Consider the following 26625-nt stretch of genomic DNA (forward strand, 5'->3'; position numbering starts at 1 on the left):
AAGCATATCTTGAGAACAATAATTTATTGCGATACTGTTTTCAGAAAAATGCACAACTTTTCTGGAAAGTTTACAATATTATCGTGATAGCTACTAAATACCTCGTGACAGTTTCGAGCACTAACACGAAATTTTGCGCTAAAATATTTTCACGAAACAAACAAAATATCTAGAAAATATTATGTTTTGCTGAACTGTTGTCAGAAAAATGCACAAATTTCTTGGAAAGTTTACAATATTATCATGATAGCTACCTAGATAGATTTATCTTGTGGTAGAAATATGCCACCATAAAAATGCACAGATTTACGGGAAAGTTTATAATATTATCGTGATATCTACCAGGAAGGTCTAATACGTATCAGTTGTTCCAGTATGTACCTAGTTACTATCTCGTGGCAGAAATATGCCACATCATGTGCACATTAGTTAAGACGATGAGAATATTGTAATAAAATGTCATTCGTGCTTATATTAAGCGGAAGTGTACACCGGAAGTAACCGGCATCGCTTGTTTTTGTACAAATTTTACAAAAAGTAGCGTTTTTCTGCATTTTTGGTAGTTTAATTGGATATTTCCACAATGTCAACATCAGGAAACAGTAAAGGGGAAGCATCTGGAGGCAATGCATCCGATGACAGCAAGAAAAGATCCAGTCCGATGGATGAAGAAGGCGATGATGCAGACAAAAGAAAAGGCAACAAAAGAAAGAGAGCAAAGGTATGCAGAAAGATGCACAGACACTTGTGGGTCAGCTCCCCTCCCCCTCGCAGTCCGCCCCTGCCAACCTTCAGCCAATATATTTTCGCCTTTTAAAACAAACTGAGTACATGTAACTTCTGTTGCAATTTTAACTAGATTCTAGTCAAAATAATTCCACGTTCAGATTGTTTTAATTATATTTGTGACTGGCAATCTAAGTCTCAAAACTTTGAAAGACAAAAATAATGGAGGATGAATCACAGTACACAGTCATCTGAAGTTATTGGTTTTATCGCTTGCACATAATGGCGTGTATACACGTTAAACATTAATTGTATACAGTACATACATAGGTTTAAATCACCAGAAAATTTGTAATTTTTGGATATTATTTGATTAATTTTTACATAAATCAATGAAGATTGAATCCCCTTTTGATACAGTCATGTAAGTTTTTTTTAAATTTATGGCCAATTCGTGAAATAATCGGCATTTAAACCTGTAGCATTGGCAGCGATGAAAATTCCATCGAAAATTGCTTCAACCAGTCAGGGGTGTAACTGTTTTAAGTTATGTAACCTATTTTAGTTATTTTTGCAAGCATTTTATAACCTGTATTAGTTATAAAATAAAGTTAACTCGAGCTGCAGGTAAGTTATTCAAAAAGTCTTTTTGCTGTTCTCACGAACCCAAACTAAAAAAACAGGACACAATAACACTGTCATATTACACCCAATTAAACCTTGATCCGCAAGCGAGTTGTTAATCCAATAATACCAACATTAAAACCGTGTTCCAATTTAACATGCAAATGAGCTAATGGATCGCTAATTAATGTAAATGTGTCATTTAACAACACGCTAATGGAGCGCACTATAGATCGCTCAATGGAAGGCTAATAGATCGTTTAATGGAATGCATAATGGCATCGTTAATGGAATGCTATTATTAATAGATTTGATTAATAGATCACTCAATGGAAGGAGTTTTATCAAATGATAATTTCATAAACTTCAAGCTGTATTTAAGTGGAAACCTGATGCATTCAGTTTTGGCAAATCGTTTATGTGGAACTGGATATTTATAATATATAGCCTGGATTGCAGAGATTTGGCTAGTAAATGTTGAAAAGGCTTTTCTGTTGAAATTATTATATATTAATTTGTAAATTAATTTTATATATGCATGTTTATACATGTAAGCTGTTTATAAGAGCTGCTGATCCAAATGCTTTCCTGTGCATCGTCCTTCGGATTGTGTTGTGACAGCACAGGAGTATGGTTCCTTAAGTCTACCATTACAATTTTATGCATCTTTATCCACTTGGTATTTATTTTCACTTGTTTTTCAGCATATAGCATAGAGATTTTTTAAACTAGCTATGTTGATTTTTTAAATGATAAATTGGTTTCTTATTGTACGGATAGGCGAGGTGTCTGTTGACATTTCAAACTGCTTATTTATAGTTGCAAATCACCCTTTCTGCATATATGTTGTCATTAAATATTCTTTAAGTATATTGCATCTCCTATTCAGCTAAAATGTAATAAATTATTATGGTTGTTAATTTTAGATTTCTGTGTTGCAAGTTGCCTGCTAGTATTATGTTTTGGTTATTATTTATGGTTGAGTAAAAGTAGGCCAGAAGAGTCTGCCTATTAAAAATCTCTGTTGAGAGGAGGAAGTGTCAGATGCTGACAAGAAAGATAAACCTGCTAAACCTGAAGTGAAAGATGAAGTGGACAGTGATGAAGACCCAACCAGCAGCCTCAAGTGTGATCCCACCGGTAGGCATACAAGTTAATAGCAATTCAACAGCTGATTTCTTTTGATATCTGAATGAGTTGCAGATTTAGTTTGCAATGTAAATTTCAAAGGCTCTGCTTTGTATTATAATGGCAGGTAATTTAGACTAACAAGTTTAGATTGTTATGTCTGTTGGCTTTAGTGGAACGGTCTCATGACATTTTTGCTAGAGCTTGAATTTTATTTATTTTTTGCTCCCTCTGTCACATAGTGACAAAGGTGAGCTTTTGTGATCACACTTCGTCAGTCGTCTGTGCGTCCGTCCGTGCGTGCGATTGTCTGCACGATAGTGGTTTCATTTATGATTTTAATTTTTAACAAAACTTGCACACATCCTTGTAATCACAATTAAGATCTTGGTTCCTTTATTAAAACCGGCTAGATTCCATTATGGGTTCCAGTTTTATGGCCCAGTAAGGGCATGAATTAGTTATTTTGTCCTTGTCTGACTATAGCTGTCTTCTTTTATGATTTTAATTTAATCAAACTTTGCTCAAAACTTGTGTCACCATAAGAATATCAGGTTCCTTTTTTGTAACAGGCTGTCCCATAAAGCGTTCAAGAGAGTTTATGGCCCCTGAAAGGGCCAAAAATTAGCTATTGTCCTTGTCTGCACAATAGCAGCTTCATTTATGATTTGATTTTTTAACCAATCTTGCAAACAAATTGTATAACCTACCTAGGTCTTGGTTTCCTTTTCTTGAAACCGGCCAGATCCCATCTTGGGTTCCAGAGTTATGGACCCTTAAATGGTCCTAATTGGCTATTTGGCTTTATGCTAGCCAATTAAAGAGACTTATTTATGGTTTTATTTTGATACAATATTCCAAAATATCTTCAACAACAATAATTCTTAGATTCCATGACAATTCAGGTTACAATCGTAGGTTCAGAGAGTTATTTTATTATCTGATTACCTCCCCTGTATTTGTAATCAAAATGGATTTTTATCAGTAAGTAATTTATTGGACTTATTTGAAATTTTTTCAAATTTGTATTTGTTGGACTGAGGACAATCAGGGTAGATAAATATGGTCTGAGTTTATGTCAAAATTACTAGGGGTTTGTAAAAGATACATTGAAAACTATCGATGCATTGCTTTACTATGTGTCCCGATTGCATGCATCGATAGTTGTAGATAAGTTCAACGATCCAATAAAAATCGCCGTTAGTTCCTTCAACAATCGATAGGTTCGATAGTTTTGAAAATTTTAGTAAATACAGAAATAATTTATAATTTTTAAACCAAGAAACTAGAGCCAGCCTTTCATTTGCGCCTCGGAATGTTTACGTCTCCATTTCAAATAATTACCCATCTCAGGAATTAAAATACAATTAAAGAGGACTGAGATAGTCTGGGAGATAATAATAAATTTAGTTTCTTGAACTATGATTAAATATTTTAATTAACCTGTTAATTTTTGTTGTAGAAAATGTACTATGGAAAATGGAGGAAAGAGGGCTACTTGTATTATACTGCAAACTGTTCGGTTGGGCCCCTTTCATTTAGTGCTTGGTACCACATTAACCCGATCCGGTAATTTTCGTTCTTTTTCGATTGCTTTGGGGGTATTTAAACATGTTTGACCCATTCGCAACTAAATGGCCGATTCGTTTGTGTTATACACTTACAATAAGGTTTTTGTTGATACATTATTGTTCCATATAAAGCCAAGGGAAGGAAGAAGAAATTATTTATGTTTAGAATTATTTCTGTCCGTTTCGTTTTACAACTTTCTCAATGTGTGTTATCTGAAATTATTAAACAGTGTCGTCTCTAAAATTGTGGTAACAATGACGTTGTTTAGCTTTACTGTATAAAATATGATGGACGATAACTATGGCAATTAGTTTCTGCAATTGGGGGTAACATCAACTTGAATAGAGTTTGCAATAATTTTTAAGCATAATCTCAATAGTTATTGCAAATAGTCATAATTGGACATCTTGAGTCAACCCCGACAAATTTGCACCTCCCTTTTATTTCAAATTTTATAATGGGTAGATCTCCGTTATTATGAAGTACTGATCTGGAAATTTCTTTTAGGTCAATCCAGAATTTTTTGGGCAGAGCCTTTCTTTAGTTCACTTTACATTATTTGTTTTTTTATTACTTCCTTTGAAGTTACTATAACATAGCTTATTGTTTAAGAACTTTTTTATTATCGGCGTAGGGGAGGGGAAAAACCGAGACCACTTTTTTTCTGTGGTACAAAATGGTTGGTACCTCCAATTTTTAGGGTCCATTTTGACATTTCTGTACCTTGTAAGATTTGTTTTTTTCTTTTTGGTTAAATTTTTCTTCCCTTTGTTGTTCCTGTCCTTTGGACTTAACATCTTTTTACTGAGTGACCTTCTTGTCCTCAAGTGCAGTGATAAACAGGGGAGCGTTATTAGGGCCATCAGGGCCCTTTCTTGTTGTTATTTCAAATTTTTTAGTGCAAGAAATTTCAACTGCCAAAATTGCATTGTCCTTGTGACTGTTCTTGTTCATTTTCCACTCGCATTTAAGAGTATGCAAGTTGTCTATATGTTCATTCCCTGAATAGTTTCTTCGCTTTTTATGTGAGCAATATGCATCTGAGAATTAGACTCATTTGGAAGGTAACTAACAATTTATAGTTTACGATTGTTTTTGAACTTTAGTTTATTTGTAAATCTTTGCTTTAGAGAACTCTGTGTTTTTACAAAATGGTGAAAATTAATATTTCTTTAGATAGAAAGTCTTCTGAAATTTTTTTATCTGTGAAACAAGGTTAGAGAGGGAGGCAGCAATTTCAGAGCCGAATGCCTTTTGTACCAAGATGACATCAACAGAGGCTGCATGCTTCCCAGATCATCTTACAGGGACAAAATCCTGGCTAAGATAGGGTGTCTCTATTTCAGGTAATTAAGGGTATTCAAATTTGATTACGATTAATAGTTATTGTCAGTAATTTATAATTGCTTGTTATTACTCCTGTTCAATTTGTTTGCCTTTTTGTTAGGCGATTAATCCACACTTAGCAGAGATTAGATACAATACTTCACTTTACAAATAAATAGATTGTATTGGCTGCTGTCTGCAATACTGCATGTATTTGGCATTGATAGATGGCATAAAATTGCATATTGTTTTTGTATATTATCCCATGTTTTCCTGTATGGATTCGATATTGAAAATGATGTTGCTTCATAAATAAAAATTAACTGTAAATCAATATGAAATATTAATGTGGTTTTGTGACTAATGTTTTACAATTATGGTACTAGAAGGTCAATTATTATAGCAGATTATTTAAGCTAAAGTTAGGCAATCTTTCGCGTTTTAATTAGATCAGATTTTTTCACGGAAATATACTACCCTGCCGAAGGCGCTAATTTTAAAATGCAAGAAAACTATCCTAGGTTTTACTGCATATCTTTAACATTAATAGATTTTCATGTGCATTACCGAGGCTCTTCCTTGCAGCATTTGGGTAAGTTGTGTTTTAAGTGGTGCCCTCTGCATAGCCCAACAGTACACAGGTCTGTAGTCATTCAGTCTGATTGCTATATATGAATGTGACAGCATTTTTTGGTGTTTCCACCTTTTACTCCAATAAATATGAAGTTTTATTAGACTAAATCCGGTTAGATCTACCCCATAAACATAATTTGAAATGTACATCAAATTTTAATTTATTTTATGATAATAGACACAGTATGCTAAAACTTTCCGTCATAAATAATGCATAGGCAATGCTGGTGAGGAATTGGTAAATGAAAACTTTTATGATTTCAGTTTTCAAATCTGGCTTGACATTCCTAAACAGCAGGTCACGTTGAGGAACGCATTGCCACAAGCTAGAGGGACCCTTTCAACAGCTTAAGTTATGTATTTATTCAGGAACTCGTTTGAGGAAATCACATTGCCACAGATAGGGGGCGGCCTTTACAGTAAAGTTATGTATTTCCATACATGTTCACGTTTTATAAATTTCATTTCCCCATCAATCTTCCCACCCAACCCCCCCCCCCCCCCCCCCCCCCCCCCTCCCCACTACCACCCACAAAAAAAAGTTTCGTATTTATTACAGTCACGTTGGAGAACCCACTTGCCACAGATTAGAGGCCCTTGCTTTGTATTTATACAGGGTTCTCGTTTGGGGGAAAATCAACTATTGACACAGATGGGGCCCCTTTCAACAGTTAAGTTCGTATTTATAAAGGTCTCGTTTAGATCGCTTGGTCAACATATAGCGGACCCTTTCTGCAGTAAGTAACGCATTTATAAAGGTCACAGTTTTGAGAACGCTTCTGCCACAGATAGTGGACCCTTTCTACTGTAGTGACGTATTTATACAGGTCACATTTGAGACGGCTATCGCCACAGATAGTGGCCCCTTTAGCAGTAAGTTACGCATTTTTTAGTCTGGATAATATATGGTTACATTAAACACAAGAGATGTTGTTTTGTGATGTGTGAATGGTTTGCTAAATTTGTGCCTACTAAAATTGATAGTTATTTATGACGTCATAAGATTTTTACTATGTGAATATTGTTTTTTTATTTTGGTCTGTCTGTTTGAAGACAATCTTGTTTCTGAGCAGTATCTGGACCAGTCTTCATTGAAGAATGTCTGTGGTTTTAAGACAAAATGGCAGTGTTACTGTAATTTTTGAGAAATGTTCTGATAAGTGACTAGAGAAAGTCTTGACCATACAGCCTTTCAGACCAAAAAACTGGGTCATTTGCTTTTGGTTAGGAGATTCCCTACTATTGTTTGGGAGAGTCTAAGTATGTCAATAGGTCTAGGCTTCATTTCTAATGTAACAAAAAGTTTCTTTTTATTTTGCAGGTCACGATGGGCCTTTGGTTATTGTGGTTCCATTCTTACCTATTATAGATTTGGTTTCATTTTCTTTGGCAGTTTTAAAGAAGGTTGAAACCCTTTTCCAGGTAAAATGAATTTCAGATTATACCTTAGGTAACATAACCAGGTAACATTTGTTGATTTTTGTTCCCTACAAAAATTAAAATGTGTATGAACACACACATCTGTCTGTGGTTAACAGTTAAGTAGGGTGCACAAGATGTGTTCACAAGTGTGTTGATGTTCTTATAACAATTTGGAACTAATGTGGAATGTGTTATTGATAACATATTAATAAGATTGTTGTATCATTAAGTACAGTATACAGGACCTATTTTAACAGGGTAAAATTGTGCCCTAAGGATAAAAATAATTATTCAATTGAAATAAAAAATACTGACTGTTCAGACTTAAGTTTCTTGTCTTGGATGTGGGATATTTGAATTGCAATATAAATTATAGAAAAGTCTGGCATTAGCAAATTTTCAGGTGATGTGAACATTTTGTAGTATCCTTGACAAAATTTTTACTTTTTAGTAGGAGTTCAAAGCTAGTTTCCATGTTATTGTTGCATTCCAGCTTCTTGTCCAAAGCATAGGATAGTGCTTGTAGTTGTTCCTGGAATTAAAAATTTGTCATATGTTTTGAGGTTCCATGTTATTGTTGCATCAAGCTCCTTGTCCCAAGCACAGGCTAGTGCTAGTAGTTAGTGAAATACCAGCACATAAACTTGTACAGGTATTAAAAGCTGGCATATATTTAGAGTTTAATGTTTTTGTTGCATGCAGCTCCTTGTCCCAAGCCACAGGACTAGTGCGAGTAGTTAGTGGAAAACGAGCACCATAAAAAGTGTACAGGATATTGAAAGGCTGTTCATCTGTTTATGTTGTTTCCATGTTTTTGTTGCATGCAGCGCCTTGTCCCAAGCATAGGCTTAGTGCTAGTAGTTTGTGACAACAAGCACAGAACTTGTACCAGAGAATTAAAAGCTGTAATCTGTTTAGAGTTTCATGTTATTGTTGCATGCAGCTCCTTGTACACATGCCACAGGCTTGTGCTAGCTGTTAGTGATAACCAGCCCTATAACGTGTACCAGGAATTAAAGGCTGTATCTTGGTTAAGAGTTTCATGTTATTGTTGCATGCAGATCCTTGTCCCCAAGCACGGCTAGTGCTTGTAGTTAGTGTGGAAACGAGCCTCAAACGTGTACCAGGAATTAAAGGCTGTCATCTGTTTAGAGATTCAATGTTATTGTTGATCCAGCTCCATGTACCTCATAGCAAAGGCTAGTGCTAATTGTTTGTGAAAACCAGCACATAAACTTGTACCTAGAAATTAAAAAGATACCATCTGTTTAGAGTTTCCTTGTTATTGTTGAATGCAGCCCTTGTTCCCAAGCAACAGGCTAGTGCTAGTAGTTAGTGATATCGTGCACATAACGTGTACCAGGTATTTAAAGGCTGTCTTATGTCTTATGAGTTTACATGTTTATTGTTGCATCCAGTTTGTGTCCAAAGCACCAGGCTAGTGCTTGTAGTTAGTGAAACCAGCTCATAACGTGAACCTGGAATTATATGCTTTGTCTGCTGTTTAGTTTTCTCCATGTTATTGGTTGCTTCCAGCACACTTGTCCCCAAGGCATCAGGCTAGTGCTAGTTGTTTCGTTGAAAATAAAAATTTGAAAAGCACATTACTTGTTTCTGGAATAAAGGATGTCATCTGTTCAGAGTGTCCATGTTATGTTGCTGTCAGCTCCATGTCCCCAAGCACCGGCTAGTGCTAATAGTTAGTGAAAACCAGCAATTTACTTGTACCTGGAATTAAAAGCTGGCATCTGTTTAGAGGTTTTCAAGTTATTTTTGCATCCAGCTCATTGTTCCCAAGCAAAGTTGCTAGTGCAAGTGTAGTTAGTGGATATAACCAGCACAGTACTAGTACCTGGGATATTAAAACTGTCATTTGTTAGGGTTTCAATGTTATTGTTGAATCTGTTTGTTGTCTTAAGACAGGCTAGTGCTAGTCGTTGACCGAAATCCATACACTTTACTTGGACCTGGAATTAATGGGATGTCAAGTTTGCATGTTATGTGTTGCATCCTGTTTGTTGTCCCCTAGCACAGGTGTGCTAGTATTTAGGTGGTAACCAGACATAATCTTGTACCAGGAATTAAAAGATATCATCTGTTTAGAGTTTCCATGTTATTGTTGCATCATGTTTGTTGTCCCATGCACAGGCTAGTGCTAGTAGTTAGTGAAAACCAGCAAATAACTTGTTACCAGATTATAAAGATGTCTCTGTTTAGAGGTTTCCATGTTATTGTTGCATCCAGCTTTTTGTCCAAAGCACAGGCTTGTGCTAGTAGTTAGTGAAAACTATCACATAACTTGTACCAGGAATTAAAAAGCTGTCATTGTTAGAGATGTTGTATTATTTTACATCCATCTCCTTGTCACCAAGCACAGGCTAGTGCTAGTAAGTTGTGAAAAACCAGCACATCAACTTGTACCAGGAATTAAAAGCATCCCCCTCCATTATTGTTTAGAGTTTCCATGTTATTGTTGCATCCAGTATGTTGTCCAAGCACAGGCTTGTTGCGAGTGTTAGTGAAAACAGCACATAACTTTGTAACAGGAATTTTAAAGCTGAAATCTGTTTAGAGTTGTCATGTTTATTGTTGATATCCTTCTTGTTGTCCAAGCACAGGTTAGTGCTAGTAGTTAGTGTATAACCAGCACATGATGTGTGCACAGGAATAAAAAGTGTATCTGTTTAGAGTTTCCATGTTATTGTGCGTCCAGCTCCTAGTCCCAATCACAGGTAGTGCTAGTAGTAGTGAAAACAGCCACATAATAGTGAACCAGGAATTAATAAGCTGTCATCTGTTTAGAGGTTCCATGTTATTGTTGCACAGCAACTAGTCACCAAGCACAGGCTTGTGCTTGTAGTTTGTAAAAACCTGCACATAACTTGTTCGGAATTATTAGCTGTATTGTTTTGAGTTTTCATCTTATTTTTGCATCCTGATCCTTGTCCCAAGCACGGCTAGTGATAGTAGTTTGTGAAAACAGACATTATTTGTACCTGGAATTAAAAATGTTATTTGAATAGGCTTTACCATGTTATTGTAGCATCCAGTTTGTTGTCCCAAGCACAGGCTAGTGGCTAGTAATTAAGTGAAACCAGCACATAATTTGTACACAGGGAATTAAATGCTCTCATCTGTTTAGAGTTTTCCCATGTTATTGTTGGCATCCTGTTTGTTGTATCCCAGCACAGTGATAGTGCTTGTAGTTAAGAGAACCAGCACATTTCTTGTACCAGGAATGATTGCTGTTCATCTGTTTAGTGTTTCCACGTTAGTGTTTTTTCCTTTTCTTGCATCCAGCTTCGTGTGCCCAAGCACTGGCTTGTGCTAGTTGTTAGTGAAAACAGCTATTAATACTTGTTCCAGGAATTAAAGCACTCATCTGTTTAGAGTGTCTGATGTTTTTTCTTTACATCGGCTTCTTGTCCCAAGCACAGGCTTGTGCAAGTAGTTAGTGAAACAGCAATAACTGGTACTGGAAATTAATGCTGTCATCATGTTTAGAGTTTTATGTTTTTTTTGCAGCCAGCTCCTTGTCCAAGCACGGCTAGTGCTAGTAGTTTAGTGTAAACCAGCACATTATTTGTACATGAATTATAACTGTCATTTGATGGTTTCCATGTATTGTTGCATCCAGTTTGTTGTCCCATAAGCACAGGCTTGTGCTAGTATTTTAGTGAAATCAAGCACATTACTTGTACAGGAATTAAAAGCTCTCATTGTTTGAGTTTCCATGTTATTGTTGTTCCTGGTTTGTTGTCCCAAGACAGGCTAGTGCTAGGAGTTAATGGATAAAACCAGCCACATAAACTTGTACCGGAATTGTTAGGCTGTATCTGTTTACGGAGTTTCCACGTTATTGTTGCATCCAGCTCTTGTCCCAAGCACAGGCTAGTGCTAGTAGTTAGTGAAAAATTGCACCATTACTTGTACCAGGAATTAAAAAGCACTCATCTGTTTAGAGTGTCTGTGTTATTTTTAATACAGCTTATTGTCCCAGCACAGGCTAGTGCTAGTAGTTAGTGAAAATCCAGACACATAACTTGTACAGGATTTAAAAGCTGTCATCTTATTTTAGAGTTTCCATGTTATTTGTTGAATCCAGGTTGTTTGGCCCAAGCACTGGCTAGTGCTATGTAGTTAGGATAAACCAGCACATAACTTGTACAAGGAATTTAAAGTGTATCTGTTTAGAGTTGTCTGTTATTGTTGAATCCATCTTTTTGTCCCAAGCACAGGTTAGTGCTAGTAGTTAGTGTAAACCACAACATTATGTGTACCAGGAATTTAAAGCTGTCAGCTGTTTAGAGTTTCCGTGTTATTGTTGCATTCAGCTCATTGTCCCAAGCACAGGCTAGTGCTAGTAGTTAGTGGAAATACCAGCCACATAACGTGTACTCTGGAATTAAAAGTTGTCATCTTTTTTGAAGTTTCCATGTATTGGTGCACCAGCTCCTTGTTCAGGAAAAGGCTCAGTGCTAGTTGTTTGTGAAAACTGCTTCATAACTTGTACAGGAATTAAAAGTGTCATTCTGTTTTAGACGTTTCATGGTATTGTTGCTTTCAGATCCTTGTCCCAAGAACAGGCTAGTGCTAGTAGTTTGTGGAAAACCTGAACTTAACTTGTTGTACCAGGAATTAAAAGCTATCATGTGTTTAGAGTTTCAATGTTATTGTTGCATCCCGTGTGTTGGTCCCAAGCACTGGCTAAGTGCTAGTATTAGTGACAACCTGCACATTACTTGTTCCTGGAATTAAAAGCTATCATCTGTTTAGTGTTTCCAAGTTTTTGTTGCAGCCAGCTCCTTGTCCCAAGCACAGGGCTAGGGCTAGTAGTTAGTGAAAACAGCAATAACGTGTACCAGGAATTAAAGGCTGTCATCTGTCTTAAGAGTTTTCATGTTATTGTTGCATGCAGCTCCTTTTCCAAGCAAAGGCTAGTGGAGTAGTTAGTGAAAACCAGCACATAAGTGTACCAGGAATTTAAAGACTGTCATCTGTTGAGAGTTTCCATGTTAGTTGCATCCAGTTTGTTGTACCCAAGCACTGGATAGTGCTATGTTGTAGTGATAATCGCCACATAACGTGAACCAGAAATTATAAGATGTCATCTGTTTAGTGTGTTTCCAGGTTTTTGTTGCGTCCAGCTCCTTGTCCCAAGCAGAGGCTAGTGCTAGTAGTTTGATGGAAAAACAGCACATAAACTTGTATAGGAATAATAAAGCTGGCATCTTGTTTAAAGTGTAAAAGTTTTTGTTGCATCCTGCTCTTTTGTCCAAGCACATGTTAGTGCTTATTGTTAGTCGAATTCCAGCACCATAGCCTTGTACCTGGAAAGTAAAAAGCTACACTTCTGTTTAGAGTTTTCCATGTTATTTTGCAGTAATGTTTGTTGTCCAAGCACTGGCTTTGTGTTGTAGATAATGTAAACCAGCACATTACTTGTACCAGGTAGTAAAGCTGTCGTCGGTTTTAGAGGTTGTCATGTTATTGTTGATATACTTCTTTTTGTCCCATTGCAACATGGTTAGTGATAGTTGTTAGTGTGAACCTGAACATTATGTGTTCCAGAATTTAAAGCTGTCATCTGTTTAGTGAGTTCCATGTTTATTGTTGCATTCAGCTCTTTGTCCTAGCACAGGCTAGTGCTAGTAGTTAGTGAAAACCAGCAACTGAACGTGTACAGGAATAAAAGTTGTAATCTTTTTAGAGTTTCCATGTTATTGTTGCACCCTGATCCTTGTCTAAGGCAACAGGCTAGTGCTAGTAGTTTGTGAAAAACAGCTCATTAACTTGTACCAGAATTTAAAGCTGTCATCTGTTAGAGTTTCCATGTTATTGTTGCATTCAGACTCCTTGTACCCTAAGAACAGGCTAGTTGAATAGTAGTTTGTGAAAAACTCAGCACATAACTTGTACAAGGAATTAAAAAGCTATCATGTGTTTAGTGATTCCCATGTTTTTGTTGCATCCAGTTTGTTGTCCCAAGCTCAGGCTAGTGAATAGTAATTTGTGACAAACTGCACATTTACTTGTACCAGGAATTAATAGCTATCATCTGTTTAGAGTTTCCATGTTTTTGTTGCAGCCAGCTCCTTGTCCCAAGCAAGGCTAGGGTAGTAGTAGTGGAAAACCAGACATTAAAGTGTACAGGATTTAAAGGCTGGTCATCTGTTTAAGAGTTTTCTGGTTATTGTTGCATGCAGTCATTGTCCCCCAAGCACTGGCTAGTGCTAGTAGTTAGTAATAACCAGCCATACGTGTACCAGGAATTAAAGACTGTCATCTGGATAGGGTTTCCAGGTTATTGTTGCATCCAGCTCCTTGTCCCCAAGCACCGATGTTTAGAGTTTCCATGTTATTGTTGGCATCCAGTTTGTTTTCCAAAGCACAGGCTAGTGCTAGTTGTTAGTGAAAACAGCACAAAACGTGTACAGGAAGTAAAGCTGTCATCTGTTTCGAGTTTCAGTTTTTGTTGCGTACCTGCTCCATTGTCCCAAGCACAGGCTTAGTGCTAGTTGTTTGTGGAAAAACCAGCAAATAACTTGTCTCAGGAATTAAAAGATGTCATCTGTTATAAAGTGTACAAGTTATTGATGCATCCCGCTCTTTTCCCAATGCAAAAGTTAGTGCTTATAGTTAGTGAAAAACAGCACATAAACTTGTATGAGATATAAAAGCTACCTCTGTTTAGAGGTTCCATGTTTTGGTGCATCAAGTTTGTTGTCCCAAGCACAGGTAGTGCTAGTAGATAATGTTAAACCAGCACATAATCTGTACAGGAATTTAAAAACGAGTCTTCTGGATAGGGTTTCCATGTTATTGTTGCATCCAGCTCCTTGTCCCAAGTACTGGCTAGTTATAGTAGTTTGCGAAAAACCTGCACTTATCTTTTACCAGGAATTAAAAATCTGGTCATCTGTTTAGAGTTTCATGTTATTGTTGCCATCCAAGCACCTTGTCCCAAGCACAGGCTAGTGCTTAGTTGATAATGTAACCAGCAAATATACTTGTACCAAGGGGAATTAAAAAATACTGTCTTCTGGATAGGGTTTCCATGTTATTGTTGCATCAGCTCCTTGTACCAAGGGCACAGGCTAGTTGCTAGTTGTTAGTGAAAACTCAGCACTTTTCTTGTTTTGGAATTAACATGTCATTTGAATAGGGTTTCAATGTTGTTGTTGCATCCAGTTTTTTTTTGTCCTAAGCACTGGAAGTGAAGTTATGTGAGCGAAAACCCAGCACATTACTTGGACCTGGATATTAAGGCTGTCATGTGTTTAAAGTTTCATGGTTATTGTTGCATCCAGTTGTTGTCCACAAGCAAAGACAGCTTGTTTGTAATAAGTGAAAAAGCTGCCTAAGTAACTTGTACAAGGAATTAAAAGCCATCATCTGTTTAGAGTTTCCATGTTATTGTTGGAATCATTGTTTGGTTGTCCCAGACCTGGCTATTGCTAGTAGTTAGTTTAATCCATATAATTACGTGAAACCAGGAATTTAAAGCTGTCATCTGTTAGTGTTTTCATGTTATTTTTGCATCAAGCTCATTGTCCCAAACACAGGCTATTGCTATAGTTAGTGAAAAACCAGCATCTCTATTTGGACCTGGAATTTTAAAAACTGTCATTTAGAATAGGGTTTCCTGTATTTGTTGCATCCAGTTTGTTGTCCTAAGCACATGCTAGTGCTAGTAGTTTAGCAAAAACCTGCACATTTCTTGGACATGGATTAAAGCTGTCTTGTGTTTAATGTTTTTATGTTATTGTTGCATCAGTTTGTTGTTCCAAGAAACGGGCTAGTGCTAGTAATTAGTGAAAAACCAGCACATAACTTGTAACAGGAATTAAAAGCTGTCATTCTGTTTTGAGTTTCTGTTATCGTTGCATCAGTTTGTGGTCCGAAGCATCAGGCTAGTGCTAGTTGTTGTTAGTGAAAACCAGCTCATAACGTGAACCAGGATTTAATAGCAGTCATCTGTTTAGAGTTTACATGTATTGTTGAGTTACTGCACCTTGTCCAAGCACAGGCTAGTGCTGTAGTTTGTGAAAATCCTGTAAATACTTGTATCAGGAATTAAAAGCTATATCTGGTTAGAGTGTCTGTGTTACGTTGCATCCTGTCCTTGTCCCATGCACAGGCTGTGCTAGTAATTAGTGAAAACCAGCAACAATAACTTGTACCAGTATTTAAAGCTGTCATTGTTTTGAGTTTCCCACTGTTATTGTGCTTCCAGTTTGTTGTCCCGAGCAAAGGCTAGTGTTGTTGTTAGTGAAACACCAGCACATAACGTGAACCAGGAATTAAAAGCAGTCATTGTTTTGAGTTTCCTTGTTATTGTTGCGTCCAGCACCTTGTCCCAAGCAAAGGCTAGTGGCTAGGTAGTTTGTGAAAAAAAGTTCTTAACTTGTTTCCGGAATTTAAATTTCTGTTCATTTGTTTAGAGTGTCCAAGTTTTGTTGCTTCCAGCTCCTTGTCCCAAGCACAAAGTTAGAGCTTATAGTTAGTGAAAACAAGACATAACTTGTTCCTGGATAATAAAAAAGCTACCTTCTGTTTAGAGTTTCATGTTATTGTTTGCATCTGTTTGTTGTCCCAAGCACAGGCTTGTGCTTGTTAGTAATGTAAATACCAGCACATAACTTGTACCAAGGAATTTAAAAAACTGTTCATATGGAAGGGTTTCCATGGTTTTTTGTTGTTCCAGCTCCTGTCCCAGTACGGCTTAGTCTAAGTAGTTAGCGAAAACCAGAAATAATTGTACCTGAATTAAATGCTGTCATTCTGTTTAGTTTTCATGTTATTTTTGCAGCCCTGCTCCTTGTCCCAAGCACAGGCTAGTGCTAGTAGTTTAGTGAAAACCAGCACATAACTTGTTCATGGAATTATAAACGCCAATTTGAATAGGTTTTCCTGTTATTGTTGCATCCAGTTTGTTGGTCCTATGCACAGGCTAGTGTAGTAGTTAGCGAAAATACCTGAACATTACTTGGACCTGGAATTAAAGGCTGTCATAGTGTTTATGTTTTCATGTTATTGTTGCATCCAGTTTGTTGTCACAAAGCACAGGGCTTGTGCTAAGTATTATTGAAATACAAGAACATAAATGGTACAGGAATTAAGAGCTTTCATCTGTATAGAGTTTTACATGTTAGTGTTGAAATCCTGTTTTGTTGTCCCAAGCACAGGCTAGTGCTAGTAGTTAGTGAAAAACTAGCACATAAAGTGAACCAGGAATTAAAAGCTGTCATCTGTTAGAGTTTCCATGTATTGTTGATCAGCACCTTGTCCCAAGCCACCAGGCTAGTGCTTGTTTAGTTTGTAATATCCAGCAATAACTTGTATCAGGAATTAAAAGCTGTCATCTGTTTAGTGTTTTTCATCTTATTTTTGCATCCTCTGTGTTAGCGGAAAACCAGCACATTACTTGGTAACTGGAATTAAAAGCTGTCATCTGTTTAGAGTTTTCATGTTATTTTTGCATCCTGCTCCTTGTTCCCAAGCACGGGATGTGCTTAGTAGTTAGTGAAAACCAGCACATTATTGTACCTGGAATTTAATAAACTGTCATCTGATAGGATTTCCATGTTTTTGTTGCATCCAGTTTGTGTCCTAAGCACAGGCTAGTGATGTAATTAGTGACACCTGCATTTTCTTGTACCTGGAATATAAAAGCTGCATGTGTTTAAAAGTTTTAATGTTATTGTTGCATCAGTTGTTGTCCCAAGCACAGGGTAAGTGCTAGTAATTAGTGAAATCCAGCACATTAACTTGTACAAGGAATTAAAAAGCCATCATTGTTTTGAGTTTCCATGTTATTTTGTTGCACCAGTTTGTTGTCCCAAGCACAGGCTAGTGCTAGTAGTTAGTGAAAACCAGCACACTTGTGACCAGGAATGAATAGCTGTCATCTGATTAGTGTTTTACATGTTTTTGTTGCATCACAGCTCCTTGTACGAAGCACAGGCTTAGTGCTAGTAGTTGGTGAAAACTAGCAACATATAATTTAACAGGAATTATAATGCTATAATCTGTGTAGAGGTGTCTGTTGTTATTGTTGCATCAAGCTACTTGTCCATGCACCATGGCTAGTGTAGTAGTTAGTGAAAACAGCAGATAACTTGCATACCAGGATTATAAAGCTGTCATCTGTTTAGAGGTTCCATGTTATTGTTGCATCCAGTTTGTTGTCCCAAGCACAGGGATTGTGAATAGTAGTTAATGAAAACCCCAACACTTAACTTGTACAGGAATTACATAGCTGTCATCTGTTTAGAGTTTCCATGTTATTGTTGCGTCAGCACATTGTCCATGCAAAGGTAGTGATGTTGTATAGCCGAAACTAGCACAGAATCTGGTACCCAGGAATTAAAAGCTATATCTGTTTGAGTGTCTGTGTTTGTGTTGCAGCCAGCTCCTTGTTCCCAAGCACAAGGCTAGTGCTAGTAGTTTGTGAAAACTAGCACATAACTAGTACCAGGAATTATTAGCTGTCATCTGTTTAGAGTTCCATGTTATTGTTGCATCAGTTTGTTGTCCAAGCACAGGCTAGTGCTAGTAAGTTAATGATAACCAGCACATAACTTGTTACACAGGAATTAAAAGTGTCATCCTGTTTAGAGTTTCCATGTTATTGTTGCGTCCAGCTCCTTGTCCCAAGCACAGGCTGATGCTAGTAGGTTGTGTAAACTCAGCACATAACTTGTATCAGGAATTAAAAGCTGTCATCTGTTTTGAGTGTCAAGTTATTTGTTGCATCCAGCTCATTGTCCCAAGCTCAGTTAGATGCTTTTAGTTTGTGAAAACCAGCACATATCTTGTACTGGAAATAAAAAGCTACCCATTCTGTTTAGAGTTTCAATGTTATTGGTGCATCCAGTTTTTTTTTTTTTAGTTGTCCAAGCACAGCTTGTGCTAGTTGATTATGTAAACAGAATTAACTTTTTGCAGGAATTAAAAACTGTCATCTGGATAGGGTTCCAGGTTAGTGTTGCGTCCAGCTCCTTTTTCCCAAGCACAGGCTAGTGTAGTAGTTAGCAAAAACCTGCACATTACTTGTACCTGGAATTAAAAGCTGTCATCTGTTTAGTTTTCTTTTATTTTTGCATCAGCCCCTTGTCCCAAGCACTGGCTGTGCTAGTTGTTAGTGAAAACCAGCATGTTACTTGTACCTGGAATTAAAACTGTCATTTGAATAGGCTTTCCATGTTATTGTTGAATCCAGTTTGTTGTCCTAAGTAACAGGGTAGTGATAGTAGTTAGCGGTTAACCAGCTATTACTGGACCAGAATTAAATGCTGTCATGTGTTTAAAGTTTTCATGTTATTGTTGCATCCAGTTTGTGTCACCAAGCACAGGCTAGTGCTAGTAATTAGTTGAAAAAACCAGCACATACTTGTACCAGAATTATAAAGCTATCATATCTTTAGAGTTTTCCTTGTTATTGTTTGAATCAGTTTGTTGTTCCATGCTCAGGGGCTAGTGCTAGTAGTTAGTGAAAACCAGCAATTAAACGTGAACCCAGGAATTAAAACTGTCATCTGTTTTTAGTTTCGACATGTTATGGTTGCATCCAGGCACCTTGCCTAAGCACAGGCTAGTGCTTGTTATTTGTGAAAAAAGGCATAATTGTAGCAGGTATAAAAGACTGTCATCTGTTTAGAGTTTCCATGTTAGTGTTGCATCCAGAACTTTTCCCATGGCACAGGGTAGTGCTAGTATTTGTGAAAACTAGTACATCAACTTGTACATGGAATTAAAAGCTGTATCTGTAAGAGTTTTCTGTTATTGTTGCTTCCGCTCATTGTCCACAAAGCACTGCGGCATAGTGCTGTTGTAGTGAAAATAGCACATAACTTGTACCAGGAATTAAAAGCGTCATCTGCTTAGAGTTTCCATGTTAGTGTTGCACCCAGCTTCTTGTCCTAAGCTCAGGGTTGTTGAAGTTGTTAAGAGAAAATTTCCATGATAGAAGTTGTAATTATAATTTGCAGGTTGCTGGTTTTCTATGTTAATCAAATTTTTTTTTAGGTATAATTTGTCTGTCCTTTTTTTTTATGTTATCAAAAGTTGCCTGCTCTTGTCCTGATTTAATGTGTATTGAAAATCATTTATTTGATGTAGATTTATATACATATAATTCAGTGTCATATGTTTTCTACACTCACACAATACAATAAGAAATATTTTTTTCAGAGTAAATATTGTCACCTCTAATGCAATAGCCGTATCACACATTAAGCCATGGTCTTGACATTGAGTTTTTTAATCAACCTGACACAGCATTGGGTAGGAGAGGAAAAGCTTTTTTTGGGTTGTCATGCTTGGATGATTTCTTGAAAGAAATTTGTTTGTTCAGTGTGAAGATTCTTTTATTTATTTTTTTGTGTTATTGTGTGTTACATTTAGAATATTTTGTACTATATTGATTAAAAGAATTAAACATGAAAATTATAAAATAACAATATTTGATTTGAGTAGATAAGGGAAATTATACACTATTATTCATATATTTTTTATTCAGGATTGATTTTTTTAAGTTATTTTTTTTTAAGAATTATTTATCATTCTGTTGACAGAATAATATTATACTGAAAATTTAATGTGTATATGAAAATTTAGATGTAAAATTGACATTTAGAGTTATTAGGATATTAAAGTATATTTGTGGCACCAGTAAAGGGTTGATGCCTTCACATGGGACACTGCAATATCAAACCTTTTTTAAAAAGATGAATGTCAATGAAAATGTCAATAGGTGTAATGATTATTTTTAGTGGTTATATTGTATGGAAATAGGTAGAAAAACTTATATGTTCCAGCTTGTTTTTGAGCCTGCCCGCTTTGCTCAGTAGGTATGAGAGATGGTCTAAAGATCGCGGGTCGCGAGTTCTATCCTCGGAGCGGGTGCGTTTGTTTCTCCGTGACTATTTGAAATAATCGACCATTGTGTCTGAAAATCATTAGTCCTCCAACCTCTGTTTTTCTTTGTGGGGAAAGTTGGCAGTTACTTGCAGAGAACAGGGTTTGTACTGGTACAGAATCCAGGAACCTGGTTAGGTTAACTGCCCGCCGTTACATTGACTGAAATACTGTTGAAAAACGGCGTTAAACCCAAAACAAACAAACAAAATCAGCTTGTTTTGAAGAAAACTTAGAGTCTGTTCTTTCCTTTATAAACTTGTACTGCTTGTGTGTTGTTGGTGGGTTTTGAACATTTTGTTGTTGTTACTTTCAGCAATGTAAGCACGGCGTGTGATTATATTGGTGCAGGTATTGCAGGTCTGTTTGCAGCAAGACAGGTTATGCAGTTTGGTATGGACTGTGTTTTTGTGGAGGCCCGGGTAAATAAAAATAAAATTTTATGCACAATCAATGTAGATGGTAAGATTTTTGTCAAGTAACTACGTAATACTCTGAGTGCTCAGAGAACAAGGAGATTGTCATTCCCGGGTTTCCTTTACGCAAAAAATAGAAAACTGAAAGGAAAGCAAAGTAAAAAACTATTTTCTCAAGGTTGATAGGTAATTACCAAAATGTTTGTCACCCTAGTTTCAAGCATTCAAACAAAGAACACATACAGGAAACAGACGGGGACCACTTGAATTACAAAGTGTAGTCTAATCATGGATACTTTAGCCAGCAGTGTTACACTATTTAGTTTCTGCTTTTGAGGCTGTACCAGTATGTTGTTTCCATTAAGATTTCAGAAATAAAATGGCCATCTGTAACTCTGGTTCTATTACTGACCACCTGTAACATTATTTCTGTTAAAATATTGGCATTACTATCAACAAAATGAGTAAACTTTTAGTTCATGGTTGTCAATAAATTTTTTTCTTTGTTTTACTTTTTCGAGACACTGTAATTTCCTGATGTTGCAAGATAAAAAAAAACTACAACATTGAAGATGAATTTGGCTATACATTATACAATAATGATAGATTATCCAGTGATTCAGTTTGACATGTTATTTTATATGAATATATATTATATATGTGTGTTTACAGGACAGAGTTGGAGGTAGAATTGCTACATTCAGGAAAGGGAATTATGTTGCAGATTTAGGAGCAATGGTTGTCACTGGTTTAGGTACGATTATTGGTTTAGTGTCAGTGGTTGCTGATGGTTTATATAAATATTGTGTTCTTGAGAAATTTTCCACTGGTTTATTAAGGGTCTAAATTAATTAAACCAGTTATAAATAGCAAAAAATCAATCATAGCTCTTTGTTGACCAAATGGTATTGATATATGTCATAAAGTTCTGAAAAATAAGGGTTTAATCAAATTTTGTATTTAGAAAATGTTTTTATTCAAACATGTAGAACAACGTTATACATGTACTTGGTTATTACAGGTGGAAAACCCAATGACAATATCAGTTAGACAGGTAATTATGGAACTGCATAAAAATCAAACAGAAGTGTCCTATCTTTGGAGTAACTGGCTCCAAGTAAGTACTTCTGAGCCATGCCATGAGAAATAACCAAATTAGTGGGTTTGCGACAGCATGGATCCAGACCAGCCTGCGGCATCCGCGCAGTCTGGTCAGGCTCATGCTGTTCGCTTTTAAAACGCCTATTGGATTTGGAGAAAAATGTTAGCGAACAGCATAGGAGCCTGGACCAGACTGCGCGGTTGCGCTGGCTGGTCTGGATCCATGCTCGGTCGCAAAACCATCTATGTTGGTTTTCTCATGGACACTAATTTTAGTTATGTTGGGGTTTATTAAATACATTTACAAAAGAAAAATTTATCAGTGTTATTAGCTTCTATAGTAATTGTTTCAACATTGTCATACAAGATACAGGCATTTCACTAGTGTTGCCCCTGGAAGGCATTGTGTCAATAGAACTTTTACTTTACAACAGCCATTGTCAACAGATATTTTGCTGTTTACGAGATTCATAATTTCATATGTTTGTAAACATTAGATCAGTTGGAATAAAGTAAAAGAGGAGAAATCAAAACTGGTAAGTTGTAAAGACATAAATTTTAGTTCTGTAAAAGTGACATTAAAACTGTAAATCAAGCCAGTAAATTTCGTTTTACTCAGACAGACATCTGTAGATCAGCTTTTGTAGAAAGTTTACTTTCAAGTGTACTACTTTTTTCCAAATGTCACTATTATGTGACTATTTGGTATGCATCTTTATGTTTGCAATGCTGCGGAAGAAGACAATAATATTACCATAATGATAATAATAATCTTGAGGTTGTTTATATAAGTCAATTAAAAACTAAAATGACCATTTAGGCTTTTAATTCCTGTTTCTCTTACTGGCATAATTTAATAAAGTATGAAATCTCTATACACTATTTATGCCTCAGGTACCTAAAGAGAAGGTTGAGATGGTAGAGAGAGAATTTAACAGATTATTGGAGGCTACATCATACCTGTCACATCAGATGGACTTTAACTATGTTAATGGTAAACCTGCCTCACTGGGCTGTGCTCTAGAAGCTGTCATAAAGTAAGTGTCATACTTCTATGAAATAATTCTAAAAATTATACAACAGTTGAAAGGGATTAAATACAAAAGTTTGCAATTTAAGAAAATCGCAGACTTTAGAGATGGCCTTTGTAATATTTATAACATTATTTTCACACTACTGAATTATTTTTTTAGTAAGCACCCTTTTGAATGAACTACTTTCTATAGTTTCTTGAATTTTAACACATGTAAGACATGATAATTTGAGTTTTTATCTCACCTGTCACAAAGTGACAAGGTGAGCTTTTGTGATCGCGCGGTGTCCGTCGTCCGTCGTCCGTCGGTGCGTCCGTGCGTCCGTAAACTTTTGCTTGTGACCACTCTAGAGGTCACATTTTTCATGGGATCTTTATGAAAGTTGGTCAGAATGTTCATCTTGATGATATCTAGGTCAAGTTCGAAACTGGGTCACGTGCCGTCAAAAACTAGGTCAGTAGGTCTAAAAATAGAAAAACCTTGTGACCTCTCTAGAGGTCATATATTTCACAAGATCTTCGTGAAAATTGGTCAGAATGTTCACCTTGATGATATCTAGGTCAAGTTCGAAACTGGGTCACGTGGGGTCAAAAACTAGGTCAGTAGGTCTAAAAATAGAAAAACCTTGTGACCTCTCTAGAGGCCATATTTTTCATGAGATCTTCATGAATATTGGTCAGAATGATTATCTTGATAATATCTAGGTCAAGTTCGAAATTGGGTCACGTAGGGTCAAAAACTAGGTCATTAGGTCTAAAAATAGAAAAACCTTGTGACCTCTCTAGAGGCCATATTTCTCAATGCATCTTCATGAAAATTGGTCAGAATGTTCATCTTGATGATATCTAGGTCAAGTTCGAAACTGGGTCACGTGGGTTTAAAAACTAGGTCAGTAGATCTAAAAATAGAAAAACCTTGTGACCTCTCTAGAGGCCATATTTTTCATGAGATCTTCATGAAAATTGGTCAGAATGTTCACCTTGATGATATCTAGGTCAAGTTCGAAACTGGGTAATGTGGGGTTAAAAACTAGGTCAGTAGATCTAAAAATAGAAAAACCTTGTGACCTCTCTAGTGGCCATATTTCTCAATGGATCTTCATGAAAATTGGTCAGAATGTTCACCTTGATGATATCTAGGTCAAGTTCGAAACTGGGTCATGTGCAGTCAAAAACTAGGTCAGTAGGTCTAAAAATAGGAAAACCTTGTGACATCTCTAGAAGCGATATTTTTCAATGGATCTTCATGAAAGTTGGTCAGAATGTTTACCTTGATGATATCTAGGTCAAGTTCGAAACTGGGTCACGTGGGGTTAAAAACTAGGTCAGTAGATCTAAAAATAGAAAAACCTTGTGACCTCTCTAGAGGCCATATTTTTCATGAGATCTTCATGAATATTGGTCAGAATGTTCATCTTGATGATATCTAAATCAGATTCGAAACTGGGTCACGTGGGATCAAAAACTAGGTCAGTAGGTCTAAAAATAGAAAAAACCTTGTGACCTCTCTAGAGGCCATATTTCTTAATGGATCTTCATGAAAATTGGTGAGAATGTTCAGCTTGATGATATCTAGGTCAGGTTCGTAACTGGGTCATGTGCGGTCAAAAACTAGGTCAGTAGGTCGAAAAATAGAAAAACCTTGTGACCTCTCTAGAGGCCATATTTTTCACGAGATCTTCATGAAAATTGGTGAGAATGTTCACCTTGATGATATCTAGGTCAAGTTTAAAAGTGGGTCACGTGCCTTCAAAAACTAGGTCATTAGGTCAAATAATAGAAAAACCTTGTGACCTCTCTAGAGGCCATATTTTTCAATGGATCTTCATGAAAATTGGTCAGAATTTTTTATCTTGATGATATCTAGGTCACATGTGCTCAAAAACTAGGTCACTATGTCAAATAATAGAAATAACGATGTCATACTCAGTTGAACACTGGGTCATGTGGAGATAGGTGAGCGATTCAGGACCATCATGGTCCTCTTGTTTAATTAGTCTGATTCCATACCTCATGTTTTTATTTCGATGTTAATGAGATGTGAAACCAAAATTTGTAGTCCTGTTTGGCGCCATATAACCTATACTGTGTTGATGCGCCGTAAAACCCAAATAAATAAATAATTGACCACAGGATTATATAGGAAGACTGTCAGGCCTAATACCTATCAGAATTAGTAGGTAGTATTTCAGGCCACTTATTTTGACTGTAGGCTTGATTATGCATCTTTTAATAAAATAAAAGAATTTTTTTTTTAGACTTGGGAATGATATTCCCAACTTTGGGTAATGTCCCAGACTTAAGGTTATGTTCCAAGATTCCTCACACAGAAATCACTCTATATAATAGGATTATATACCAAATTTAGAATTTTGTTCCTATCACAGAAACTGTCCCAGTATAAGGGACTTGCCTTGACATTAAAATGCTTGTTGTTTAGTCAGAGATCATTATGTTCATTGCTGTTTGAAATGTTGATAAATATTGCATTGTATATAATGTTTTATATCATAGAAAAATTGTAACATACTGTGAATGTATATTGTGTATAAGTGAGTAAGTAGAATGGGTTTTAGTAACTGCAAGGATAGGAATCTTGTGCGGCGTAGATTATGCTATTTTTAGAATAACAACGAGAAATCTCTTACGGTTTGGACTACATACAAAACATTTTGTATATTTAGATGGATTTCAGGTAGTTATTTATTTTAGCTGAAAATTGTTTGTCTAATTTAGTCATTTGCTTTAATTCAAGCGGGCTTTTGACACTTATTTTACAAACGGTTGAGAAGATGTGAAGAATTTCTTTGGAAATGACTTGCAGTGTTTTTAGCTCACCTGTCACAAAGTGACAAGGTGAGCTTTTGTGATCGTGCGGTGTCCGTCGTCCGTCGTCCATCCGTGCGTCAGTGCGTCCGTAAACTTTTGCTTGTGACCACTCTAGAGGTCACATTTTTCATGGGATCTTTATGAAAGTTGGTCAGAATGTTCATCTTGATGATATCTAGGTCAAGTTCGAAACTGGGTCACGTGCCTTCAAAAACTAGGTCAGTAGGTCTAAAAATAGAAAAACCTTGTGACCTCTCTAGAGGCCATATATTTCACAAGATCTTCATGAAAATTGGTCAGAATGTTCACCTTGATGATATCTAGGTCAAGTTGGAAACTGGGTCACGTGCCTTCAAAAACTAGGTCAGTAGGTCTAAAAATAGAAAAACCTTGTGACCTCAATAGAGGCCATATATTTCATAAGATCTTCATGTAAATTGGTCAGAACGTTCACCTTGATGATATCTAGATCAAGTTTGAAACTGGGTCATGTGCCGTCAAAAACTAGGTCAGTAGGTCAAATAATAGAAAATCCTTGTGACCTCTCTAAAGGCCATATTTTTCATGGGATCTGTATGAAGTTGGTCTGAATGTTCGTCTTGATGATATCTAGGTCAAGTTTGAAACTGGGTCAACTGCGGTCAAAAACTAGGTCAGTAGGTCTAAAAATAGAAAAACCTTGTGACCTCTCTAGAGGCCATATATTTCATGAGATCTTCATGAAAATTGGTCAGATTGTTCACCTTGATGATATCTAGGTCAAGTTTGAAAGTGGGTCATGTGCTATCAAAAACTAGGTCAGTAGGTCAAATAATAGAAAAACCTTGTGACCTCTCTAGAGGCCATATTTTTTATGGAATCTGTATGAAAGTTGGTCTGAATGTTTATCTTGAT

At 36.4% G+C, this 26625-nt stretch overlaps 1 protein-coding gene across 1 annotated transcript in view; it reads left to right on the forward strand.

Moving 5' to 3' along the window:
* Positions 1 to 583: 583 nt before the first annotated feature.
* The window catches only part of LOC123563686 (lysine-specific histone demethylase 1A-like), a 39492-nt gene continuing 13450 nt past the window's right edge, over positions 584 to 26625 (forward strand). Inside the window, exons 1-10 of the mRNA XM_053525184.1 lie at positions 584 to 721; positions 2382 to 2490; positions 7331 to 7431; positions 8259 to 8453; positions 10957 to 10997; positions 20669 to 20774; positions 21441 to 21608; positions 21790 to 21885; positions 22367 to 22405; positions 22764 to 22906. Of these exons, the coding sequence (XP_053381159.1) occupies positions 584 to 721; positions 2382 to 2490; positions 7331 to 7431; positions 8259 to 8453; positions 10957 to 10997; positions 20669 to 20774; positions 21441 to 21608; positions 21790 to 21885; positions 22367 to 22405; positions 22764 to 22906 (1136 nt within the window). The remainder of the gene's footprint in view (positions 722 to 2381; positions 2491 to 7330; positions 7432 to 8258; positions 8454 to 10956; positions 10998 to 20668; positions 20775 to 21440; positions 21609 to 21789; positions 21886 to 22366; positions 22406 to 22763; positions 22907 to 26625) is intronic.

Source organism: Mercenaria mercenaria, chromosome 2 (assembly GCF_021730395.1).
Source record: "Mercenaria mercenaria strain notata chromosome 2, MADL_Memer_1, whole genome shotgun sequence".
In the NCBI taxonomy this organism is placed as follows: domain Eukaryota; kingdom Metazoa; phylum Mollusca; class Bivalvia; order Venerida; family Veneridae; genus Mercenaria; species Mercenaria mercenaria.